Source organism: Gymnodraco acuticeps, unplaced genomic scaffold (genome assembly GCF_902827175.1).
Source record: "Gymnodraco acuticeps unplaced genomic scaffold, fGymAcu1.1, whole genome shotgun sequence".
In the NCBI taxonomy this organism is placed as follows: domain Eukaryota; kingdom Metazoa; phylum Chordata; class Actinopteri; order Perciformes; family Bathydraconidae; genus Gymnodraco; species Gymnodraco acuticeps.
Genome location: NW_022990023.1, coordinates 3,966,518 through 3,990,549, shown reverse-complemented (window position 1 = coordinate 3,990,549; position 24,032 = coordinate 3,966,518). Strand labels below are relative to the sequence as shown.

Below are 24,032 nucleotides of genomic sequence, written 5' to 3'. Positions count from 1 at the left end.
ACAGCTACTTCAATATATATCACACTAATTCATAAAGCAACTTAGACATTTTGATGTTCCGGACCTTTGCATGGGGAGATTTTCTCTAACTGGACCTCGTTGAATTTGAGTTGAATACCCCTGGTTTAGATCAATGACAGTCGGTCTATCGCTGCCTGAACTCTTTATCAGTGGAGTCAGTACGTCTGGTTGTCCTTTACTCTCTCTTCTCATTTTTTTAAATAATTAGCCATAGGCTGCTATGTTTTTAAAAACAATGACAGCAAATGGATTGTTTCTTAAACCTTTACGCCAATGCTTAAACTGTACAGACCTCTGGTGTTTAAAAATGAGTTTAGGTTGTACTTTTTCAAGATGTGAAGGTTGGTTTATTCAGTTCACTTTATCTACAGTATGTTATTGAGGTCTTTTCACTGCTCCCACAACTGCTGTATGGAAAAAAATACTTTACATTATATCTTTTGATCAGCCATAGACCGCTTTACTTTTGAAACACGTTAACAGCTAAATTGATTGTTTGGTAGAGCTCTACGTACACCGTATGTTTGAACTGGTCTCAAAACCCACACAAAAGAAAAAACATGCTCGTGTGGACAAGTGATCCATTTACACATTACAGTAGCTGTGAACGGAAAAGCAAGCAAGGTTTTCTTCTCAGAGGCACTAATTGGGTCTTGTGAGCTAGTGGCTACGAAGTGAGCACGGCCCTCCCTACGTGCTTAAAACTGGTTCACTCATTAAGTTGAATGTTGAGATTTTGGAGGCGGTGTTGGAATCGAGAGTGTCTGAATTGGACCGGGTCCCCAATGATAATTACGAGACATTTTTAACTCCCCAAAAATTGATCGGGTATGCAACGATTTTGGTCGCAGTCTGGAGCTCTGCATTTTAAAGTGTTGGCAGCCTGAATATTATTAAACTAAGACTTTCTTTGACTCATCCCTGCTGCCTGATACGAGGTGTGACGCTGTTACATTCTCAGCTCCGGTTTAAATGTCCTTATTTACGTTCTTTGTAGAAAATGTTTCTCTTTTAACAAAGACACGGAGGACACATGTTGATAAGAGCTTTCTGGAGACTTGCTTATCAGGCTCCTTTTCTCGTGAAGGGCGAAGATAAATCAAGTGTATACAAAGTTCATTCCATCAGTGTTACTCTCACTGTTGCAATGTTGTTGAAAGTGTGGGGCCAAATCCTAAAACTGTGCCTTCTTTTGCTCTTGTTTGTGATCCTGAGAGTAAATGTTTCACACGGTTTACTTCAGGGTGAACAAGACATGTAGGACGGACAGGAGGTGGCTGTTTTGTTGGGCTGGGTTCAGACACCAAGAGGAATATCTAACAAACTGGGCTGGTGGACAGAACTATTGGGGGATATTTCCGTGATCTGCCTTACCGGGATGCTCTTAATGTTCTGAGCCTAGTTTTTGTAGCTCATTGACAAAATGGAAATACTCCTTTTTAAAAAAAAATTAAAATAAACTTTACTTGCTTATAAGTAGTAATCTGAATTCGGTATATATTGCCAAATAGGTTGGTGTATAATGGTTCAAACATAAACACAGTTATACAAAACTGTTTAGAAGGTGTATAACATTTGAAAAATGTAAATAAATATACACAAAATATTCTAATATTTTATAGTAAGTATTAATTAATAAATATAACTATTAAGGATTATTAAATAATGTACTATTTATTTGAATATACAGAAAAGTAAGTATAACAAGATGATGACAAGGGCAATATATTAGAAGATGAATTATTAGAGTTAATTAGTAATATTACAGGTACAACAGTCTTAATGGATTTTTGATCTTGCTTGGTATGTTATTGCATATTTTTTACCTTAAATTATGGTTGAAATAAAAGTCATCATTGAATCACATACTGCCTGTGAAAGATCACATGGCTTACACGTTGTTGGTGGTTAGGCTAAAAAAGAAAATCATGCTTCCCACAAACTTCACCCACTCACTGTGAATGCGTCACTGTGTTTTGAGCCAATCGTGCTCACTGATGGCGCATGTACCGACGCTGCCTACACACACACACACCCCCCCCACACACACCCACATGTATCTACATATCACAGCGCTTTGACTTCTGCTCAACAGAAATGGCTGTAAGCAACAAAGTCATCCTTCACACTATCAGGGAACAACAGCGCGTACGGCCATCAAGTGGCAAACACTTGAGAAGTCTGCCCCGCCACGTTTCTCTGCCTACATAAACAGGAAGCTGTGCCAGCGTGTTGCATAATGAATGCCTGGCTCTCTGCCTGAATAGACAATCAGCCGGCGGAGGTGATGTGAGGAGAGGCCGCAGAATCCGGAACAATGAAATAATCGTCTGCGTGTTGCCTTGATTTGCTCGAGAGCTTAAGTTGTTAGCTTAATTTTAACCATTCTGTTGGCTGTCTGCAAACAAGCCAAGGTCAAAATGAGAAATGAACAAAACGGCACACTGAAGAAAAGCAACACAATCTTCCTCTGATAACGTTTTGTCTCCTTTCACAAAGAAACACAGCCACACTGCAGCCTGTTTCACGTCTCCCTCCCACTTTACTCCCTTAAATTCTCCTGTGGATTTCACGATCTCCTCCTGCACCCCCTCAAAGGTGTTCCTGTCCCACCTCACTCGCCACCTCACTCACCACTTCCTCCCCCTTGTTTCCTCTTTCCAGTGCCACCGCTGCCTTACCTGACTGCTTTCAGAGCTTCCTCAGGGAGGAGGCGCTGGACTTTTTCTGTAGCCAGTGCCACAAACAAATAAGTCGCCTGGAGGACCTCTCCACTCGCCTCAATTTCCTAGAGATGACTAGGTAACCCGTCATTCACACCCCACGCCGACTGCAGGCTCTGTGAATGTGTTTGCGGTGATTAAACGCAGTGTCATGCATGTTCTCATCGTGTGTGTTATGTTACAGATTGCACTTTTCACAGTGTTTTTTCATCTGCGCCCTCTTGTTGTGTGATTTGCAGTGTGTGTGAACATTCAACATTTAGTGTTTAATGATGGAAAATCTATTTCAGTCGCTCCGATGAATTTTTTTGGATCATGGTAGTCCATTGTTACTATTTTGGTTTGTCACTCATGCATAAAATACATATTGCTCATCTCAAAACAAGCTTGTAAATGTATTGCGTTATTAAAAAAATAATGACCCCAGGTATTGCAGGTGAGTGGCGTCTGTTTCAGTGTGTTCTTCTCTCCACATCATGTCATCATGCTTCATTTGAGTTGTTGCTGAATGACTGCTGGAAGTGGAGCAAAGCTTTTCAAATAACTTGTTTTTATCGGAACAGCTGATCCAGGATTACTGACCAGTAGTTGTGTTACAGAAGCGTACTAATACTGAAATCCTATTTGTTGGTTCAGCTACTTAATGGCATGATTCCGAACTTTGGCATTTCCAAATTTAGGGGTTTCTGTACTGCCGTCACAGGTCAGAACTGATCCTTAATCAGCACTTGATAGACATTGTTAATACATGTGTTTGTGTGGGATTGCTGTGAAACAAGTGATTTTTAAGTAAAGATCCACATCATCGTGCCTTTTTGTTTTCTGTGGGGTTAGCAAATCGAGGGTCGGGGGGTTAGATACCAGGAGATGGTGTCTCTTTCCTTTTATCCTTTTTCTCTTCCTGACCACTTTTCCTGTTGTTCTGTTTCCCCGTCCAGTGCTGGCAAGAGGCTGTCCAGCAAGAAAGTAGCAAGGTAAGCCAAATGGTTGCTCTAATTTCAGTGGGCAGGGTGTTCATATTTCTACAATCATTGTAATAGATAGTCATGTTTGGCACACAGAAACAAAGCAGTGTATGAAATGTGAACTGGCTCTATGGATTTACGTTTTCTCCGTTCCTCGTGCAGACATCTCCTCCAAAACAGCTCGATGACTCTGGACACTGTGAGCGACCTGACGCGGGACATCCTGGAGCTCGCAGATAACGACATCACAGACAAGGTGAGCTGTGGAGGAAGTTAACGGATAATATTTTTCCGCAACGCTTTTTCACAATCCTCCCGTTACTTATTTTCACCTGTTACAGTCGCTGTTCCAGATACAAGGAGCTTTTCCTACTGTCAGTTAAAGGGGCCTTATAATTATACTTTTTTTTGGGTATCTTTCCTCTCCTGTAGTTTGTTATTTAGGTTTATGTATTCATGTAAATGGTCTGTAAAGTCTAAAATCTCAAAGTTCACTTTCTCCCACAAACCCCCCCCCCTCCCTGAAACGACTCCATTGGACTCCTTTGTTTACATCCAGAACACAGTGACAACACTATGTTACACTTGCACTTCTATTGGCTAGCGCTCCAACACATTGTACGTGATAGGCTAAAGGGTGGGACATCTCTTAGCGGTTGACCAATCACAGCCTGAAAATGATCAGAATAAGGCCCCTTTAAACACATGCTTTTACAATACATTTCAATGTTAGTCACTAACCTTTTAAAAAATGTGCCTATTCCAGGTGTTGCTCCTGGAGCGTCGAGTGGCGGAGCTGGAGAAGGAGTCGGAGGCTTCGGGGGAGCAGCACATTCGGCTGCGGCAGGAGAACCTCCACCTCGTGCACCGGGCCAACGCTTTGGAGGAGCAGCTGAAGGAGCAGGAGGTCTACGCAGACGAGCAGGTTCAGCAGGAGACCCGGCGCCACAAGGAGGTGCTGATCAAGCTGGAGAGGGAGAGAGGAGTGGAGCTGGAGAACCTGCAGGCCAGGTGAGCGGGGGAGGAAAGACGGGTTAACGTGTATAGCATTTAACATTCAGCTGTTAATATCTATGTGTTCTATGTTTTTGATACTTAGTGATCATTTCAACATGATATTGCAAACAAAACATTTCGTTTTTGATACCCTCACTAGTTTTAAGGTTGTACCGTTGTTGCGTTTGCTGTATGAGGTTTAATGGCGTACTAAACACATATTTGATCATGTAACACCAAACGTTTTCTGGTTGTTGGAGGAACCGTGGCTCTACACTGCCACCCTCTGGCACTAATCTGCTATAGCAAGTGTCCCTGTGGTGTAGTGTTGTTTACAATACTCAAACGGGATGTGTTGTTTCATGGCTGTGCTGTTGGTCTCTGATGAGGATTGTGTGTGTCTCAGGCTGCAGCAGCTGGACGAGGAGAACAGCGAGCTGAGGTCGTGCGTTCCCTGTCTCAGAGCGAACATCGAGAGACTAGAGGAGGTGAGAGAAAACATATCTCATCTCCTGGGTGTTTTTGCTTTTTCAGATTTCATTAACCATGTGTCTGAACACTGCTCGTCCTCCTCACATTTATTTCTGTGTTTGTGGTTGCCAGGAGAAGAGGAAGCTTCAGGATGAGTCAGAGGCGCTGTGCGACCGGCTGCAGGAGGAGACGGAGTCCCGGAGGAAGATGGCCGACAAGCTGAGCCACGAGCGCCACCAGAGCCAGAAAGAGAAGGAGAACACGCAGGAGGTGGAGCGCTTTCTCTGTGTGCAAAACAAACAGTCCACAGAGCTCTGCAGCATTTCAAATAGTTGTATTCTCCTAGTCTTGTCAAGTTGAGACCATTTGTAATACTTTGAAGCATGTGTATTTTTACATGTAATAAGTAGGTAAATCATTGCAGTGCAGTAAAACGTACAACATTTCCCTCTGAAGTGTCCTTAAACCTTGATAGGAGTTATCATTTTTGTTTCACAGCTCCCCTGTCTCCAAGAATAGGTTTTGGTTAGATGCCTGAAAAAAGGTCTTGTGTTAACACCTTCCTAAAATATTTAGCTGTTCTACGGCAACACAAAACATGTGAGTCTGTGCGATGCCCCTCATGTCTCATCAGTGGAGAGGGTGTGGCTGTCCTGTCTTGGCTGCACTGATTGCAGTAACTCAGGGCACCTGGGTCTGGTGCTCTGCAGCTATTTAAAGCCTCTCTGCTCCCGTCTGTTCTCGCTCTGCTTTTTCCTGCAGGCACCCGGCTCTGATGAGTATAAACCATGAGTTGACTTGAACAGTGTGGTGCAAATAAACACCTTGACCTACCCGTTGACATGTTGCGTCTCCTTTTTGTTGTGGCCTTTTGAGCCAGGTCGCAACAAATGGGGGCTCGTCCAACGGGTTATTTGTTTAAAAAGTTTGTGTAGTGCTCAGCCTCAGAGCACATGGTGTCATTGAGCAGCTGATTCATTGTTGTGGTCCAGCTGTGTGCTGGCTTGTCACTGCTATTGGGGGACACATCATGTCTTTTGGGTTTCAGGAAGCTGTAGTGTTTGACATGTCGTCAGGTTTTGTGTGCCAATCAGAGGGTAAGATGTTGCCGTTTGTTACGCTTTTGTAAAAGAGATGTTCCCCGCTAGGCTTAAGTGGCGTTTCCCCTTGGGTTGCCTGTTTTTTTTGTTTTCATAGTGTTGTGTGGTTAGTGTCAGCTGTTTTCGGACAGCTGTCTCGGGGGCAGGTCCGTGTGAGTTCTTGGTGTTACCTGCGTGCAGGTCGCTCCATAACTCCGCCGGGTTCCAGTGCGTAATTACCCGCCGCAAGCCACATGAAGACTAGGTGAGATTAGGAAGATTTAGTTTAGGCAGTTAGGGGGAAATTCTCTGTTGGGTTAATCTTATGCCCATGCGTGTTGGCAGGTTAATACTTTGCTTTCTGATTGGCTATTATGGCTTCTTTGTCAGCGTTTGTGGATGCGCCCTCCGTGTCTTTCTTAGATGATTGCCAGAAGGCGCAGTTGGTTGAAATAGCAGAGCACTATGACATTCAGCAAGCGGAAACATGACATTAAAACTGTCATTGTGTCATCTTTGTTTGAGCAGGGGGTGTTGCAGAAGAGTGAGTCTGGTGCGGCAGGGTTCGTGCCGGTAGTGGTTCAGGCAGCTGGTTTGACGTTCGAGCAGCAAAAGGAGATTTTGGCCATGCAGTTTGATCAGGAGAGGTTGGAGCAGGAGAAGTTGGAGTTGAGGTTGGAGCAGGAGAAGTTGCTGTTGGAGATGAGGGGTCAGCAGCCGGAGGTAGAGAAGCGTTTAGAGGTGGAGAAGATGCTGGAGGTGGAAAAGATGAAATGTGAGGTGGAACATGCTAGATTACGGCTGATGGGAGAGGGCAAGTTTTCTCCAGGGGAGGATGTTGGTGATAGGTCGGCATCAGGCATTGGCGATATCATTTCTTACTTGCGATTAGTGCCAAAGTTCAATTAGCGTGACCCGGACAATTTTTTCACTCAAGAGGCAAGAAACTGGTCAGATTCGGACAGAGTGCTGTTACTTCAGTGTGTACTCACTGGGCGAGCACAGGAAGCCTATTCAGCTGTTTGTGGCGAAAATGCTTTGGACTATGATAGAGTAAAATCAGCGGTGTTGAAGTCTTACGAACTGGTTCCTGAAGCGTATCGTCAAAGGTTCAGAAGTTGGGTCAAGGGAGATAAGCAGACGCATGTGGAGTTTATCCGTGATTTAACTTCTCATTTTCAGCGGTGGTGCGCGGCAGCAAAGGTTGCAAGTTTTGACGGTCTTTGTGAGCTCATTGTCTTGGAACAATTTAAAGACATTCTCCCTCAGCGTGTGGCCACTTATGTGAATGAACAGAAACCTTCCACCGTGTTTGGAGCTGCTGAATTAGCGGACAATTTTGTGTTGACACATAAGGGCAGTTTTACTGAGAAGTATTCTAGGGGTGATTGGAAACGTGGAGAAGACAATGGCTATGCCCGCAGTGGTGCAAAGTTGTCACCAGGCTCCTCCCGTAGATTTGTAGGTACAGGGCGACCCGAGGGGGCCAAAGTGGACCTATGTCATTATTGCAGAGGAGGGGGTCATTGGAAGGAGCAGTGTCCGTTGCTGGAAACTAAGGGGAAGCCTCGTTTGTCACCACATGCTCCAGCCATGTGTTGTTCTGCCGTGTTGGATAAAAAACCGTTGGGTGTAGGCTCGGGCATGGTGCCTGATAAGAAGCCGGTTTGTGCCGACCCGGATGCGGGTTCTGGTTTTGAGCCGTTCATCACTGAAGCTGTTGTATCAGTAGTCGGTAGTGACAAATATGTGCCGATTAAGGTGTTGCGTGATACAGCGGCTAGATACTCATTCATTGTTGAGTCAGTGTTGCCTTTTTCGTCAGAGACAGAAACGGGGGATTTTGTGCTGATGAGGGGCATGGAGATGGGCTTGATCCCTGTGCCACGGCATACAATAGTGCTGGATTGCGAGCTGGTGCGGGGAGTTGTGTCTATCGGCGTGCGTCCCGTGTTGCCACTTGATGGGATACATATGATTTTGGGCAACGATCTCGCTGGTAGTGCTGTGTGGGCTGGTGTGCCACCGCCTGTGGTGGTTTCCAGGCCGGTGGCATCTGGGGAGCAGGTTATCAGAGACATTAAACAAATTATGAAAATCAAATTCAAACCAGGGCGATGCTAACTTCCGTGGTAGACATCAAATATGTCTTGTCTGCAGCCCTCTATACTGTTTAAAGCTTTACTCATGTGTCAAATGTTCCTGTCTAAATTATAAAGTGTGTTTTTTGCCTCATTCTGTTATATTTCTATCAACTTTAATAACTGATGTGTCTTGATTTGTTCGTACCTCAGCTGATTGAGGACTTGCGTAAGCAGCTGGAGCATCTACAGCTCTACAAGCTGGAGGCCGAAGCAAAGAGAGGACGCACACCCGGGGCCGGGCTGCAGGAGTACCAGACCCGCACCCGAGAGGCCGAGCTGGAGCAGGAGATCAAACGACTCAAACAGGTAGCACGCACATTCTGAGAAACCCGGAGTATCCATGTTGTTCTCATTCTATCACTTTGACCAGACTGTTTTGAAATGGAAGAATGATTTAGGATGCTGTTTTTACGATGTGTTTCATTTGTGTCATCCTCTCCAGGACAACCGCAGCCTGAAGGAGCAGAACGACGAGCTGAACGGACAGATCATCAACCTCAGCATCCAGGGAGCCAAGAACTTGATGTCGGCGTCTTTCTCCGACTCGCTGGCAGCTGAGATCAACAACGTGTCCCGTGTAGAGGTGTGTTTCAGAGCACAGGAAGGGAGATGCAAAACATATTCCTTGTTGGTTTCCCTTTTTATTTATAGGCAGTTGGAGAATAAGTACCGATACATTACTGAGGTAAAATAGTGTTTGGAAAAACTCCATTAACAAGAAAAGTCCAGATTTAAAATATTGAACTACAAGTAAAGAAGTATTGTCATCAAAAAAGTGCTTAAAGTATCAAAAGTTGAAATATTCATTGTCCCAAAAGTCTCCTTTCAAAGTATTATAGAGCAGTAATATTCAGTTTTTACCACCAAATATTGCATTTTAGAGAGTTGTATTCTTCTAGTCTGGTCAAGTTGAGACCATTTTAAATACTTTGAAGCATAGCATGTTTATTTTTACATGTAAAAGTGGGTAAATCATTGCCGTGCAGTAAAAATTACAATATTTACCTCTGAAGTGTAGTGAAGTAAGTCCATAGAGTATCACAAAATTGATCAAATATATCAGGTTATGTCAAAATAGTAATTTAGTACTATTGAGTAAATATCCTTAGTGCAATCCACCACTGGATATGGGCAAGTTTTATTCCGTGTTTTCACTGTTTTCTCCTCTGACTTCTGCCTCTCTGTCTGTAGTTGATGGAGGCGGTCCACAAACAAGAAGAGATCAACTACAGACTCCAGGACTACATCGACAAAATCATCGTGGCCATCATGGAGTGCAACCCCTCCATCCTCGAGGTCAAATAGACTCCAAGCAGCCAGACGGCCGCGCACAGTGACTCCTCAGGCTGTCGGAAACAACCGGAGACTTAAAGAAAGCTACCAAGAGAGGATGTAAAAATACTCAGACACCATTTTGGTAGGAAAACAACGACGCACTCGACTCATCCCCCCCCCCCCTTAAAGAGAAGGATCTAAGATTTCTAAGAAGTCTGACGGTGAAAATCAAGCAGTTTTCAGTTCCATATCCCTCAAGTCTGTGCTTATTTGTGAGTGTGTGTGTGTGTGTGTTAGCCCTCCTGAATACACTTGGGTTCTGGTGACCTCCATGTATTTGGCTAGAGGGACCCGAGTCTTACTGTTAAAAAGTAGAGAATCTTCAAAGTGTCAATGTCTGATTGAGCTGAAACTCAATCAGACAGGTACCGAAAGGCCTTATATGAAAGGTGATCCATTATCACATGCCTCAGTTCAGTCAGTGAAGTGTTACTGAGATGGTGGTAAGTAAGAGGCTTCGATCCCCTGAACCAGGCTGAATTGTGTTTTATTCACAAGAGAGAAAGCCGTATGAAGCTGGGCGGGAGATCGGAGCGGCAGTTCCTCTTTTGATTTGTCTTTAACGTGTTTAAAGCTTGCGGTGCTTCCTTAATTCTGTCCTCTAACTGTCCTTTCCATCGGACCCAAGTGAGGGACGTTTCTAGGCGTTGAGGATCAGAAATGCCCTGAGGGATCTTTGTGTGTGTGTGAGGTGTTTGACATTTATTTTGCGCAGTGTTGCTTAAAGGTTTTGTAAAAGCTCGGTGACACTAGCGAGTAATATAAGCTTCGATGTCCCAAATGAAGGAACTGGGTTGTTTATGATTTGCTTCAATTTGTTGTTTTACGATGAAACAGAGTCCCGGAGCTCAGGTGGGCTGGAAACCTCAAGTGTTGGACAAAAAGACTACATTTCCCATCACTCCCTCTGGCACAAATATTCAATAAGTCACTAAGTGAATGGGTACTGTAACTGACAAATATAACCTGCTATACTGACACGTAAACACTTGAACTACGCATGAAGGGAAACTGAAGAGTGATTCTGGGATTTGTAGTTTTTTGTTTGTTTTTTTAGTTCAGCCCACCTGACCCCAGTGTTCTCTTGCTGAGTGAAAGTAATGGGGAGCAAGTTAATCCAGGTAACCAACCTTAATTTTTTGCTGCACAGGTGATTTAATGTCAGTCAAAGTAATTGATGACTGAAAAATGCTGACATTCGACAAGTTGTATGTGAATAATCAAATGGTTGTACTTTGCACTAAGTTTTGTTTTGATTTCATTATTGTTTTGTTGATGTATATAAAAGGAAATGTCTATTGTGAAGGGATCAAATCATAAATGAAGATAGTTTTGAAGACTGTATGATAGTGAAACCCATTTCATTTAAATGTCATATCAAATCGATTCAAGAATACTACATTTCGCAGCCATGTCCTAAAAGGTTTCGTTTCAGTTACATATTGTATTTTTTCAGCCGTCGAGAGTTCAGGTGAGCTTTTTTCTGCTGGTTTTTGGTCAGTTATATCGTTATTCAGACCTGGAGAGACACGGCAGACTTTGGTAGCAATAACGCTTGGCAAGAAGTGGACATTGGTGGAGGGCAGATGGATTCTCTTTATTTCCTCTGCCGGAGCATCATCTGCCTTTTCCAATCCGTACGGACTGATTCTGGACTGAGGCCGTGCTTATCGGTGCTACGCAGCCATTGGTTTTGGACAGACATCTTGAAGGATTTCTGGTTTAAAGGAAGCCGGTTGATGTGTTTCTTCACCAATATGCTAAGAAGAAGTCCTATTTTCTCACCGCTCTACTTCACCTGCCACTCCATGGAAAAATGGCCTTGGATGTAAATGACTTGTACATGTAAAGTTTTTCTACACTCATTCTAGATTCTAGGTATTTTTATAGTGGGAAGAACATTTCTTCTTGTCTTATGCTGAGAGACAGCTGCCTGTATTCTTCTCTAGCATGTAGCGTGTACAGTATCTCTTTCCTTCTCGTTTTGAAATCACATGCAGATATTTATTCATCAATTGACACAAACTCGCACTCTGTGATCTGTTCCGCTGAATATATATATCTTTGTACATTATTTTTTTTGAATTCACAAGGGGAGAGGTTGAATGAATCTTTGGGAGAAATTGACTGGATTTAGAGGAAGCGTTTTCCGTCGTGTGCAAAACGCAGAGTCGAGGTCGCGGCGCTCTTCCATAACGCTGACGCCGCCGCGGCCTCCTCAGGGTTGTGATTTCAGACGTTCTGCAGTTTCTACTGTTGTCTTCCCAGATGGAGTCAGGTCCTGCATGGAAACACAGATTTGTATTGTATATCTCTGATTCAGACCCTTTGGTTTTGACTGAAAAATCTAATTATGAGACCTAATAGCCCCAACTGATTTAATTCTTCATTATTTATGCTAATTCCTCCTTCTTTGGGAAGACACTTGAACGCAGCAGGTGATGCTTCACTTAGTTCTCTCCCTGCTTCTTATTTTTGTGTCTGACAGATAGTTTGAGGCAACAGAATAAGTAAACGCAGAGCTGACAAAACATTCCCTTTGAGCAGAGCTGAAGGTGACTGCACTTTAACCACCAAATTTACTCCGAATGACCAAAGACAGATTCAACGTTAACTGATTATTTGATCCATCAGGGTCCGTGATCTTTCGGTAACTGTTCTAATAAATCAACACACTCTGAAAGGAAAGGAAAACTGGCCTGCTAGTCTAAACACTGTGCCTCTGTGTCTCAAACTCTGCCTCTAAACTAACTTGACGATGAGCCCTGGGGAAAGCACTGACCATGTGACTCTCAGTCTGTTAAATTATAATGATGATAACCTAAACTGTAAATATGAATTGTCATTTTTTTTTGGTGAACTTTCTCTCTCGCTCACTTCCAGTGTCCAAAGAAAGTCTGCTCAAGGCACAAACATCACTACTGGAGTAGTGCATGGCTTGCCATTATGCGACATGGGAAGATTAAAAGAGAATATTGTAGAAAAGAGAAATTGTAAAAGTTACATTTATTCCTATTTTCAAAGATAAATGTATAAATTATAACAGTATTGGTTACAGCTGTATATTATTTTTCAATATCCCCAAATGAGCTAATCCTAATTGTTACTGGGGCAAATATCAATTCAGTCATTGTAAAAAAAGAACAATTTAAAGGTAAGCAGTGAAAGTAAGATTAGAAAAATAAATGGAATAAAATTAAACTGTTGTCTCATTTCTTGCATGTGTTTAAATTAGACTGTTTGCATGTACTGTACCGATACTGGCAGCACAATATGGGTTTGATTTTAACAAACATACTATTAACACTTCATTTTACTCAACAATACACGTTTATTTGTGCAATAATTCCACTGTGCAACTCTAGCATAAATACTGTATTTATTTAAGTATATTGTACCTCTAAACTAATATTCTTATTTATACATTTCTAGCATTTCAACACTTAATCATAGATCTCACTTCAGCATTCATGTGTTTTACATCGGAGTTATGTAAGTTGTTCACAATTAATCAAAAGTAATTTTCCTTTTTTATGATTAGTATGTAATCAATCTTATCAGGTTGGTATTTCAAAAATATTCGATATAATATTAGCACATTCACTTCCACATAAACCTAAATAACTGAATTCCACATTTCAATGTTCTAAAAGTTAGATTTATTCTGCTCTTCATTTTCGCCCATATTTATTATTTCACCATTCATGTTAAAGCTCCATAGGCCCCCCCAGTCTCCAACCTATCAGCGCCACCTGCAGGTTGTTGACATACTGCATGGACCCTGTCAGATTACTCATAAAGTAATAGTTTTAACTTTTGTAATTCGTAGTCCACTCATATGACTGTTAGGAAAACCTGAACCCTTTATTTCAGATTCTGAAATCACCTCTTCAATGTAAGGGGATTATTTACTGTATCACTCAATGTTGTGTTATTCTTAAACAAAAATACATGACATATGTAATTGTGTACAGTCTTTTGAAGAAAATATGATTCCTTACTGTATGTATAAACGTCTTACATTTAATGGGGCACAACCGGCACAACATCTAGAAGTATTACAAAAACCGTTGCTTTCTTGAATGCCTCACGGGTCAGACGGTCCCGGAACCTTTCTTCTCCTCCCTGCTCACTACGGACGTATTTTGATGGAGCACACAGAGTGAACACGGCGGGATGCTCATGTTTAACAGACAGTAGGAACATAACATTTAACCTAAAAAATTACGTTTGAATGTCAAAGAGACTTTAAATGATATCCACCATATACTATTTGTTGAATTATGTTGTTGATCGGTTAATACAAATGCCCAGGTACGTATCAATGTTGACAGGAAAACTGTTGAAGCTAACATTAATTCAGTTATAACGTAAATTGTTGTGTGTTTAAATATTGACATTGATAGTTAACGGTACTTTGTGAACAGAAATTAGTCGCTAAATGACTACATGGTTAACGTTAAAAGGAGAGTTACCATAAAACACAATTCACTTGATTATTCTGCGTTAAGGCTTAACATCCACAAAGTGTTGGTTTGATACTTTGATATTCAATTTAATTCAAATAGTTGTATTGGCATGACCATAATGACATACAGTATTGCCAAAGCTCTATACATATTAGGACATCTATACATACATGTATACATTTGGATTGTACTGTTATGTTCATAAACAATTTGAACAAAAGCAATAAGTACATGTTTTCTTTACAAGGAAAACAATATACTTTCTGTACATGAACTAGAACTATAATAAACAATATAACTAGATATTGCCTTCAGCTAAATACACATTTGCAAAATAGACTCATAGTTACTTATTTATATCTACAACGGTGAATTGTTTTGAGTTAGTTTCATACTTATTTTTTGGAATACCTGTTCTCAGTGTTTTTGGTGTGAATAACCCATTTCTCATGTTTATATTTAGCAGGTAAAACCAGCTTCTTACCATTTTCAAGATGGACTCCCTTGCCCCGCACACTGAGGTTCGTGTGGCCGTGGCCCAGTGTTTCCGGACCCTCTCTACATCCACAGAACCCGAAGACATTATCAGCTCTCTTCAAACCCTCCACTCTTTCCTGGATGAAGGGCCAGAGAGCAGAAGCACCCCGGATCAGAGAGCAGAGTTCAGCAGAGCTCACTTCACCCGCACCCTTCAGTTCCTGCTCAGCAACATCCAGGCTGACTGGCTGCTCGGCCTCTCAGCAGCCCAGCGCACTGACCTGTGGGACGGCCTGTTCCTCAGAGGCCCCCCCGAGCAGGCCCTGCTGGTGCTGATGGAGGGAATATCAGAGCTGAAGTGAGTAGTGCTGCAGAATTTCTTCTATGCTAGTAAAAAGACCATTAAACTACAATTATCTTCAATGTTGTAAATTGTGATATCGTATACATTCATTTTTCTCCCTCAACCTTAAAGGTAAGGTACGTTTATTTATATCAGTTCATAGTGCTTTACGTTATCATTAACATACAAAATAAAATGACACAGAAAACAAGACAATACATAAAAGACAGAGAAAATACATACAAATAAACATTGTTAATAGTACACAAGAGGTGGAGTAATACAATATTATAACATATTTTAATAAAAGCCTTTTAACTGTGAATCCCAGTGTCCTGCACTTCTTCATAGGTAACACATTTCTTATTCACCATTGCAGGTTATATGAAACTGTGATTGTGCTCCTTAACACATAGAATAAAGCAGCAATCTATTTAGTTTATTTATAAGCTCTACTACGAAACATTTATTAGCTATCTTTTTTAGGTCACAGGACAGTTTAACATCAACTGTACATCTTGATCACAGTGAAATTGGAATTATCATGCTGCTTCCAAATCAAAGGAGCTCAGGAAAAATGTGACGAGCCGTTTCCTAGTTCACTTTGACATTTTAAAAGAATGTATCTGTGTATTTGCAATCACACTTGTACTGCACTTTGCTTCACTTTCTGTCCATGCTTAAACAGTATTTCAAAAATGATTTTGTACACAGGTCTCTCTTGAAAAAGAAAGCCCAGATTTCAATGGGACTTCCTCAATGACGGACAAAATGGAGGATGATATCATGTTAGCCATTAACTAATCATTTCTCTTTATTGTCTCTCTGCACAGAGCCAGCACTAGCCTGGACCTGTTGATCAGCATCACAGAGCGCTTCCTTCTGAGCGGCCGCCTCGCTGCGCTGCTCTGGTCTTCCTGTCTGCAGACGGCCCCCTCCGACTCCCCCCAGCTCAGGGAGACTCTGCTGGCTCGGATCGTGGCGCTGCCGGACCTCACCGCCAACCGGTTACATCTGAAGAACAAGCCCTGTTTCTGTCCTCAGCAGTACTTCACCCTGCTGGCCTCAGAGATGCTCACTGCTCTGGAGCGGACCTGCCAAGCACTGAAAGGTGAGGGCACGTCTCTTACCTATAATAAGAGCATGTGATGGATTTATGTAGAAGATATATTTTTAGCATATCAAAATGATAATTTCTCACCATTTCTATTTTGAACAGATGGCACAGACTGCTCCTTGATCTTCGTGGCTCAGACACTTGGAAAAGTGTGTGTCCAGGGCCACAGTGGTGAGTTCACTGTACATTTAGCTGAAACTAAATTGAATAGTGGTTATAATATGTGCTCGCAAATACAAATTCAACTCCAAAGATCTTTTTAAATAAAAAATAATTACATACATAATCTATGTGTCGTATCGAGAAAAAATGGCAAAAACATTGTTGTAGATGTTTTACATTAATTTAAGATGTAATGGTTTTGTATTACATGTATGTTTATTTTTAAAATATTTGGTTTGTGGTAGATGTCACCTTGAGATCTGAGAAATTATTATAGTATTTTTGACATATTAAAGACCAAAGAGGGCATTGATGTATGGTTATTGGTTTATTTGTTAATTTCATAGTGTTTTATGAATCCAGAAGCTTTGAATTGCTCTAGATAATATTGATGACGTCTGATAGGCATTACTAGCATCCATAAAACTGAAATGACCATTTACACTCTCTAGGAAATAATGAGAATTGTTTATTGAGACACAGAATGCATGTTTACTTCCTCCCTCCAGGTCCTGTGTTTGCGGTGATGGCCCCCCAGCTGTCTGTGTGCACGCGCTCCGACATGGTGTGGCAGAGGGTCTGCTGGAAGCTGCTGCAGAACGTTCCTCAGCGATGGATGGAGAGCGTGCTCACCGGGCTGGTGCAGGCCGTCAGAGGGTAAACAGCTTGCAGCTTATACAGCCTGTAGTTGAGTTTTCTATTTGCCCTTCATGACCCCAGTTTCCACCTCTTTTCTTCAGGCCTGAAGCCTTTGGCAGGATCATTGGGAATCTAGTGTTAACCAATAAAAAGGCCCAGTATGTGGTCACTCACAAACTCCTGTTACTGCAGTACAAGTACGAGGTAAGAAGATACCTTGCAGCCTGACAGTAAAAATGATAACTTTACGATGAACTAATGAAGATTTGTTGTTTCTCCCTAGACCCAGGTTTTGAGAACTGTCCTGGGTTACCTCGCAGCCGACAGGGAGCGGAGGCCACTGCTCCTCCAGGTGAGTGCATCAGGACATATAGCACCCAAATTGACAAAACATAATATTTATTGATGATTCTGACGTGTGTGTGTGTGTGTGTGTGTGCTCAGGTGCTGCGTGCTCTGTCCCAGGCCTGGGCTAACCCCAGTGCAGTGAAGCACACACCTCTGGAGCAGCAGCTGTATGTCAGTAAGGCCTTGCTGCTGAGTGTGAATCTGCTGAGAGACGCCGAGCTGCAGGAGCTACGCTCAGGTACAAGCAGTGTTCAAAGCCTCAAAGGCAGCACTCAGTAAACCAACAGTCAAATGAGAAATGAGAATGGCTCCACATCTGTTTTATCCCAATCTTTATAAGATGCTCTTGTTGAGTTTTCATTATCAGGACAATTTTTAATATCCGCACTTCAGTCATTTGAAAAATCTTTCTAGCTTGCTATCAGAGTAGAGAAAATAGAGCCTAAGAATATGATAAGAATTATCATGTGAGAAAGAAGAAACTCACAGAATGTATCCTTTTTTAATGTACCCTTTATTTATGCAGGGGGTTGATGATGAACTTATGCAGATGCTTTTTGTGATTATAGTCGACAATGCTATTTGCACCCAGAGTGTAGAATAACATAGCTACATTTGTTTTGTTTTTCTCTTAAAATAGTGTCCACTAAAAAGGAATCTGTGATGTAATTAAAAATATTTGCTTCCCAAGTTATTGCAATGTAAAATGATTCTAGTATGTTTGCTTGCATTTGAAGTGTGAGAGTATAAAACATATTTTGATGACTATTTAGATAATATTGTGGATTATTTAAGATAATAGTGATTTGAAATTGTCCCATGCCTCAATAAGACAATATACATTTAGAGGATAATAAAGCATGTTGCCTTCAGCTCTGCTCTCTCTGCTGTGTCTCAGAGTTGCTGCAGTGCATGCTGGGAGGCATGCAGAGCCACCTGGACAGCAGCGTGGTGCGGATCAGACACATGGGCATGGTGGTGGGGGAGTGCCTGAGCGCCCGCATGGACCTCAACAACACCAAGCTCAAGTTCGAGGTACGTTGATAAAAACCAAATATTGTATTAATAATCTGATTGAGACGTGTGTCTGAGTTTGTATTCTGTGTGTTGTAGTACGATCAGGACGAGGAAACTCTGGAGCTGCTTTCTCTGATGACTCCCATCTCTGGAGAGGAGCCAGAGGAGGAGCCTGAGAACGGGTAAGGGTCTTTTTCTAATAACTGTTACGCATCTTAGTCAGAATATCTGCAATCTTATTTATACTGCTTAGCGGATGATACACTTTTATGCACTGTGCTTTTACTGGATATCAGTTTTGTGTAAGATTTGAAAGAAGCACTTAAATATTATGAACTAAACATTACTGTTTGGTAGTTAAGCACTTTTTAATGTTGTGTTTTTTCTTTTTTACATATTTAATGAGCCTGGTGAAGGACGCCTCAGATCTTTTTTAATTAACCACACATTTCCATGCTTCTGTTATTGTTGTGCGCTTGACAATAAAAATCTAAGTAGCAATTATAAACCGTTTTTTCTTTTATTACTAAGTTTAACAGAGCATTTGAGAAAATGATCTTCCATGAAGGCAAACTGTACTCAAAAACAAAGGGTCATATCTCATAAAACTTGTTCCTTAGATATGTATTTGTAGGCATTGATTGTATTTAAGAGAAGGTCTATCATCCACAGAGTCACCTCTCCTCAAGAGACCAGTGAAAAAACTCCATCTACCCAGAATGCATCATCTCAAAATAAGTCCAAATCTGACCCCGGCTCCGACCTGGACAGGTAAATATGATCTCTTCTCTGATATACTTGATGTATTTATTGTGAGACGTTTTTTTTGTAACTTTGAGTCTTTCCCTGGTGCAGCGACGACGAGTTCTCTCCGTACGATATGTCTGCGGATCAGGAAATGACTAAAGAATCTCCGCGCTACCTACGAGACTGTCTGGAAAGTATGGCTCCAGAGATTCAATTCCATCTCATAGATCACCTTGTATTTTAAAATCTAATTTGCTTCCACTCTAATATTTTTCTTATCGGTTAACCCCTCCAGCTTTAATTTCCTCTGAGGACTCGGTGCGCGTGGAGCTCAGTTTGAGGGTCGCTGAGGGTTTGGTGAGGAAGAACGTCTTTGCAGCCAGAGAGGTATGATGGGAACACACAACTAAAATGACTGTACATATTGCTTTTAATAAGAAATCAGAGCAATCACTTTCCTTTTAAAGACGAGTCCCATATCTGTACCATAAAACAAACCTTTTTCCTGAAAATGTACTCTTACATAGATGACTTTGACACTATGTTTTATGATTGGTTATATGTTTTTTCAGATCAGTGTCCAGCTGACCAAAGTGCTTCTTCACACGGAGGATAAATACAGCATACGTGGCTTCCTGAGTCTCAGACAGACGACCATGGTGGCGCTCACGGTCACCGACTGCATCCCTGTAAGGAGAATCACCTTAGTTTCTACAATAATCATTGCCATTCAGCTTTATCGCCATATCAAGCATCTATTCTGCTTTTTTACATTTTATTTGATTGTATTCTGGGATAGGTGACTCAGTATTTGACCACAGAGTTTTACTCCATGAACTACGGTCTTCGCCAGCGGCTCGATATCTTGGAGGTAAATAGAAAAACGTCTACACTTTTGATTTGTGGGTGTGCCTGGAATAACAAAACAGTGATTCATTTAGGGCTGCAATTTAAGATGATTTATTATAATCAATTAATCTGCAGATTATTTTCCAGATAAATAATGGTGTATAAAATGCCCCAAAAAAGTAAAGTGATATTCAAAAAAGAATTACCAATATTTGAAAGTCTAAAACAATTTTTTTTAACACATTACAAAAATATTCTTTCTGTCGATCGACTCGTTTTTGCAACTCTAGATTGATTTGAACTTTTTGTTTTTCATGTCTCGGTTTTTGTTTTGCTCTCTCAGGTCCTTGCCCTGGCAGCACAGGAGCTTTCTAAGCCAATCAGTGAAGAGAGAAGTCCTTCAGTAGGTGTTTCTTCCTGCACTGATCTGACCCCGTACCCCGGTGACAACCCTGTCCACTGGAGACAGGTGGTAGAGCGGCGGATTCAAAGCAAGACAAAACGTCTCACTAAGGTAGTAAAAGTGGATCAATGTTTCCCCTTTTTTGTTTTTTCAGTGAAGTTTACTCCTTCAATAACTTAATATTCATTTATTATTTTGCTGCAGGGGGCCACACAACCTCCAGCTAAGGCCACACCTAACCGCTACGCCCCGGTTGCCGGACATTTCTTCTTTCCTCTTCTCAGCAACTATGACAAGTAAGTATATTATTTATGTCAGGATTAAAGCTCGAAACTCGTAGTGTTTTCTGTACAATTAAACTGGAGTGTAATACCTTCCTGCCAGGCCTCAGGTGACCTTTGACCTGTTGGGCGGCGACCATCTTGTACTGGGCAGGTTGATCCACACCCTGGGGCTCTTCATGCACCTGGCAGTAAATGCACCGGTAATATTATCCATTTGGCCATTTTATATGTGATATCATTTCAATGTATTATCTCTTCGATTTACACACGGCATCTATTGCACGTCTGTCCGTCCTGGGAGAGGGATCCCTCCTCTGTTGCTCTCCCTGAGGTTTCTCCCATTTTTCCCTTTAAACTGTGGGTTTTCTCCGGAAGTTTTTCCTTGTACGATGTGAGGGTCTAAGGACAGAGGGTCTAAGGACAGAGGGTCTAAGGACAGTGGGTCTAAGGACAGAGGGTCTAAGGACAGAGGGTGTCATATTGTCATACTGATATTCTGTACAAACTGTGAAGTCCACGGAGACAAATGTAACATTTGTGATATTGGGCTATATAAATAAACATTGATTGATTGAATGTTAAGCTTTTTTTTTAACCTCAACAGCACCCTTGAACTGCATTTCAATATGTATTTGATTATAAAAGAAGAAATTAGTCAAATGATTTATGAGCAGGTGGAAAAGTTGTATTTCTGTACCTTTTAAGACCAGAATTAGGGCTTGACACAACAAATCACAATGTCACACTTAGCCTATACATTTTTGAATATCAATTCTCCCAGCTCTACCTCTTTCTGACGTTTATTGTGTTGTTTTTTGTTGTTGCAGGTAGCTGCACAGATGGGTCGTGCTTTATTGGACTTTGTGTGGGCGGTGCGCTACCACGTTGACCAGTACGTATGATGCATATAAGTGTTGCAGACAGTTAATTGATAAAAAAGTCGGAGCCATTCATGTATGGCTGCTAAACTGGAAATGTGTCTGTTGCAGGATGGTGAGACGAGGCGTCCTCTTCGCTGTTTGCTCCGTGTTTCTGAGCATGCCCAGTCAGAACCTGCTGGTGGACCTGAACGAGCAGCTGTTTGAGACCAGAACCTGGCTTGCAGGTAAATAGAAAACTTTTGTCCTGCCAGGGACAAAAGTTAGTCTTCAAACTTTGACATACAGTACATCTATTGAAATCTCCCTTACAGTTATAGGACTGTTATTTTATACTTGTGGATTTAATTCAAACATTGCACATGAATAAAGCAATACACTGTTTATATTTACTAAAAATAGACTAGCCTTCAGTTCAAATGCATGATTCTTGTAAATGAGCGAATGTCTGAGGCTGCACCTGCATAGTGTAATTCTGTCAGGGATGTCCTTTCAATGACACACACACACACACACACACACACACACACACACACACACACACACACACACACACACACACACACACACACACACACACACACACACACACACACACACACACACACACACACACACACACACACACACACACACACACACACACACACACACACACACACACACACACACACAGCTGGACTGAGCATTTCTGGGAAACAGATGAGGAACAAGGATGTCCTGTACTGCAGGACCGTCCATGACGTGATTGGCCCAGCAGCAGTTTGATGTTTCTTTATCCCTCTGAGGATTAAAGTAGTTTCACATTGCAGCTGAATGACAATTGACACAGTTTGTCCTCCCACGTACGATTGTTAATTGTGCAAAGAAAATGCCAGGATTATATGCATATCAACGATTTTGCTTTCATTATCATTTCGAAAGATCTAGGTGGTCTTTGAGCTAAAGATGTTGATAATATTTTCGTGCTGTTAGAGGGATAGTTCAGATTTTTTTTAAGGTGGGGTTGTATGGGGTACTTACTTTCCATACTGTTAACAATACAGCTGTTATTGCCCCCCTTTCTTAACAAAATAGTTGCTTTGTTTTCTTGTGTTTTTGTGAGACTTCTATGAATCCAAACTAACCAAAGGAGTCTGGTAGAGAGCAAAGATAATTATTTCAGTTCCCCGATTGAAAGGCCTGTCTCAAGGCAAGGTAAAGCGGTCAAATCAACTGATATTGATTTTACTATGACGCTAAAAGAATGCCCCCGTCCACAGCAGTACATTGCTATTGTAGGTCATAGACTGACTATGAATAAGTACCTTATACAACCCCACAAACTATCCCTTTGTTAATTTCCACAGATGTGGCTGAAGGAGACCCTGATGAAGACTGCAGGAATCTGGCCATACAGAGTCTGGTCATGCTGGATAAGAGCCTGAAGAAACAGCTACAAGATCAACAAGCACTGGGCATGGAGACATGATCGCAGCACTAACAATGAACAATGAAACACTGAATGTGTCTCTGATGCTTGGGGGGGCTTCACTGTACCTCCGTCTCATCTTCACCCGGAGGACTGAGGTCAATGGAAGTGATGCTCCGGATATTTGCCGACACTATCCTGGAACACACAGGCAACACACAGAGAGAGGGCAGACCTTTTCCAAAGTGTATTTACCTTTTTGTTCATAACTAAAGCATGTACACACTACATTGTTTAGATGAACATAGTGTGTAATTTATGAACCAGATAAAATATTGATTGAATGGAGAATAGGATGCCATTTGTGTCTACCAATAAAGGTTATGAGGATATCCTTCTCCACCTCTTTCCTGCACTGGCATGTCCCTGTACTCTGGTTGTTTGTTTGCAAAGGACATCCTGTGAATATACAAAAATAATGGAAATACTACTACTTCACCCTGTGACAAATGTGTGTATGTTCCCAAACAATGACTTTTTTTAAATAAACTGTTGTTTATAGTTTTATTCTCAATTTCCTTGACTTGATTTCCTTGGCATGTTTAGTACAAAGATTGGCATTGATTATTTTGTAGTAAATACAGATGTAGTTACTACAAAAGATATGTTATGATTGATTTTCACTGGGCAGTAGTGAACAGTTCATACCAAATGTGAATCAAATAAAAACAATTACATTCCATGTAGTTAGGGTGTGAAATACCCATACCTGGCACAGTAATATAATTATGTATGAATAATTTACACCACATCTCAAAACCAACAACATCAAATCAATTTTGTTTGCAGGTTGCTCCCCTTGAAAGGATCTGGATACATAATGACTATACATTACTGTTCAATTTAGACTGAATTCATTTTTGTGCTCATTGCATCAGGAGAGTTATCTTCACATTCAATTTGAAGCATTTTTTTTCATAGGAACAATAGCAACAGAGTAGTTGTTGCCAATAAAAAAAAGTCCAAGCAGTACAACATACATAATACATAGACGACATAGGGAAGTGAAAACATGCACTTGATACAATGGTACAAGTGAAATAAAGGAATACGAAATGAGCAAACTATGTACATAATGGTGGTAAAGAAAGCTG

General features: G+C 41.5%; 2 protein-coding genes across 6 annotated transcripts in view; both read left to right on the top strand.

Moving 5' to 3' along the window:
• rab11fip3 (RAB11 family interacting protein 3 (class II)) overlaps positions 1 to 12,935 on the top strand; it is a 35,256-nt gene extending 22,321 nt beyond the window's left edge. For 3 of the 4 annotated variants that reach the window (XM_034214726.1, XM_034214724.1, XM_034214727.1), the window contains 9 exons: positions 2,686 to 2,823; positions 3,683 to 3,718; positions 3,872 to 3,965; positions 4,476 to 4,720; positions 5,112 to 5,193; positions 5,309 to 5,446; positions 8,550 to 8,705; positions 8,842 to 8,982; positions 9,591 to 12,935. In XM_034214726.1, the coding sequence (XP_034070617.1) occupies positions 2,686 to 2,823; positions 3,683 to 3,718; positions 3,872 to 3,965; positions 4,476 to 4,720; positions 5,112 to 5,193; positions 5,309 to 5,446; positions 8,550 to 8,705; positions 8,842 to 8,982; positions 9,591 to 9,704 (1,144 nt within the window). In that variant the 3' untranslated portion in view covers positions 9,705 to 12,935. The remainder of the gene's footprint in view (positions 1 to 2,685; positions 2,824 to 3,682; positions 3,719 to 3,871; positions 3,966 to 4,475; positions 4,721 to 5,111; positions 5,194 to 5,308; positions 5,447 to 8,549; positions 8,706 to 8,841; positions 8,983 to 9,590) is intronic. The other variant, XM_034214725.1, reaches the window with a different exon arrangement.
• Positions 12,936 to 13,896: 961 nt separating this feature from the next.
• telo2 (TEL2, telomere maintenance 2, homolog (S. cerevisiae)) lies at positions 13,897 to 23,445 on the top strand. 2 transcript variants are annotated; one of them, XM_034214733.1, is made up of 21 exons: positions 13,897 to 14,048; positions 14,670 to 15,038; positions 15,857 to 16,134; positions 16,243 to 16,311; positions 16,812 to 16,959; positions 17,043 to 17,145; positions 17,225 to 17,293; positions 17,386 to 17,527; positions 18,188 to 18,324; positions 18,403 to 18,488; positions 18,979 to 19,077; positions 19,162 to 19,247; positions 19,349 to 19,440; positions 19,626 to 19,742; positions 19,853 to 19,924; positions 20,246 to 20,416; positions 20,510 to 20,601; positions 20,690 to 20,789; positions 21,417 to 21,481; positions 21,579 to 21,694; positions 22,817 to 23,445. In XM_034214733.1, exons 2-21 carry the CDS (start codon positions 14,698 to 14,700, stop codon positions 22,936 to 22,938), a joined length of 2,505 nt encoding a protein of 834 aa, XP_034070624.1. In that variant the 5' UTR covers positions 13,897 to 14,048; positions 14,670 to 14,697; the 3' UTR covers positions 22,939 to 23,445. The 2 variants fall into 2 exon arrangements, with proteins under 2 accessions (XP_034070624.1, XP_034070623.1); XM_034214732.1 differs by having other exon boundaries at positions 14,667 to 15,038.
• The last annotated feature ends 587 nt before the right edge of the window (positions 23,446 to 24,032 follow it).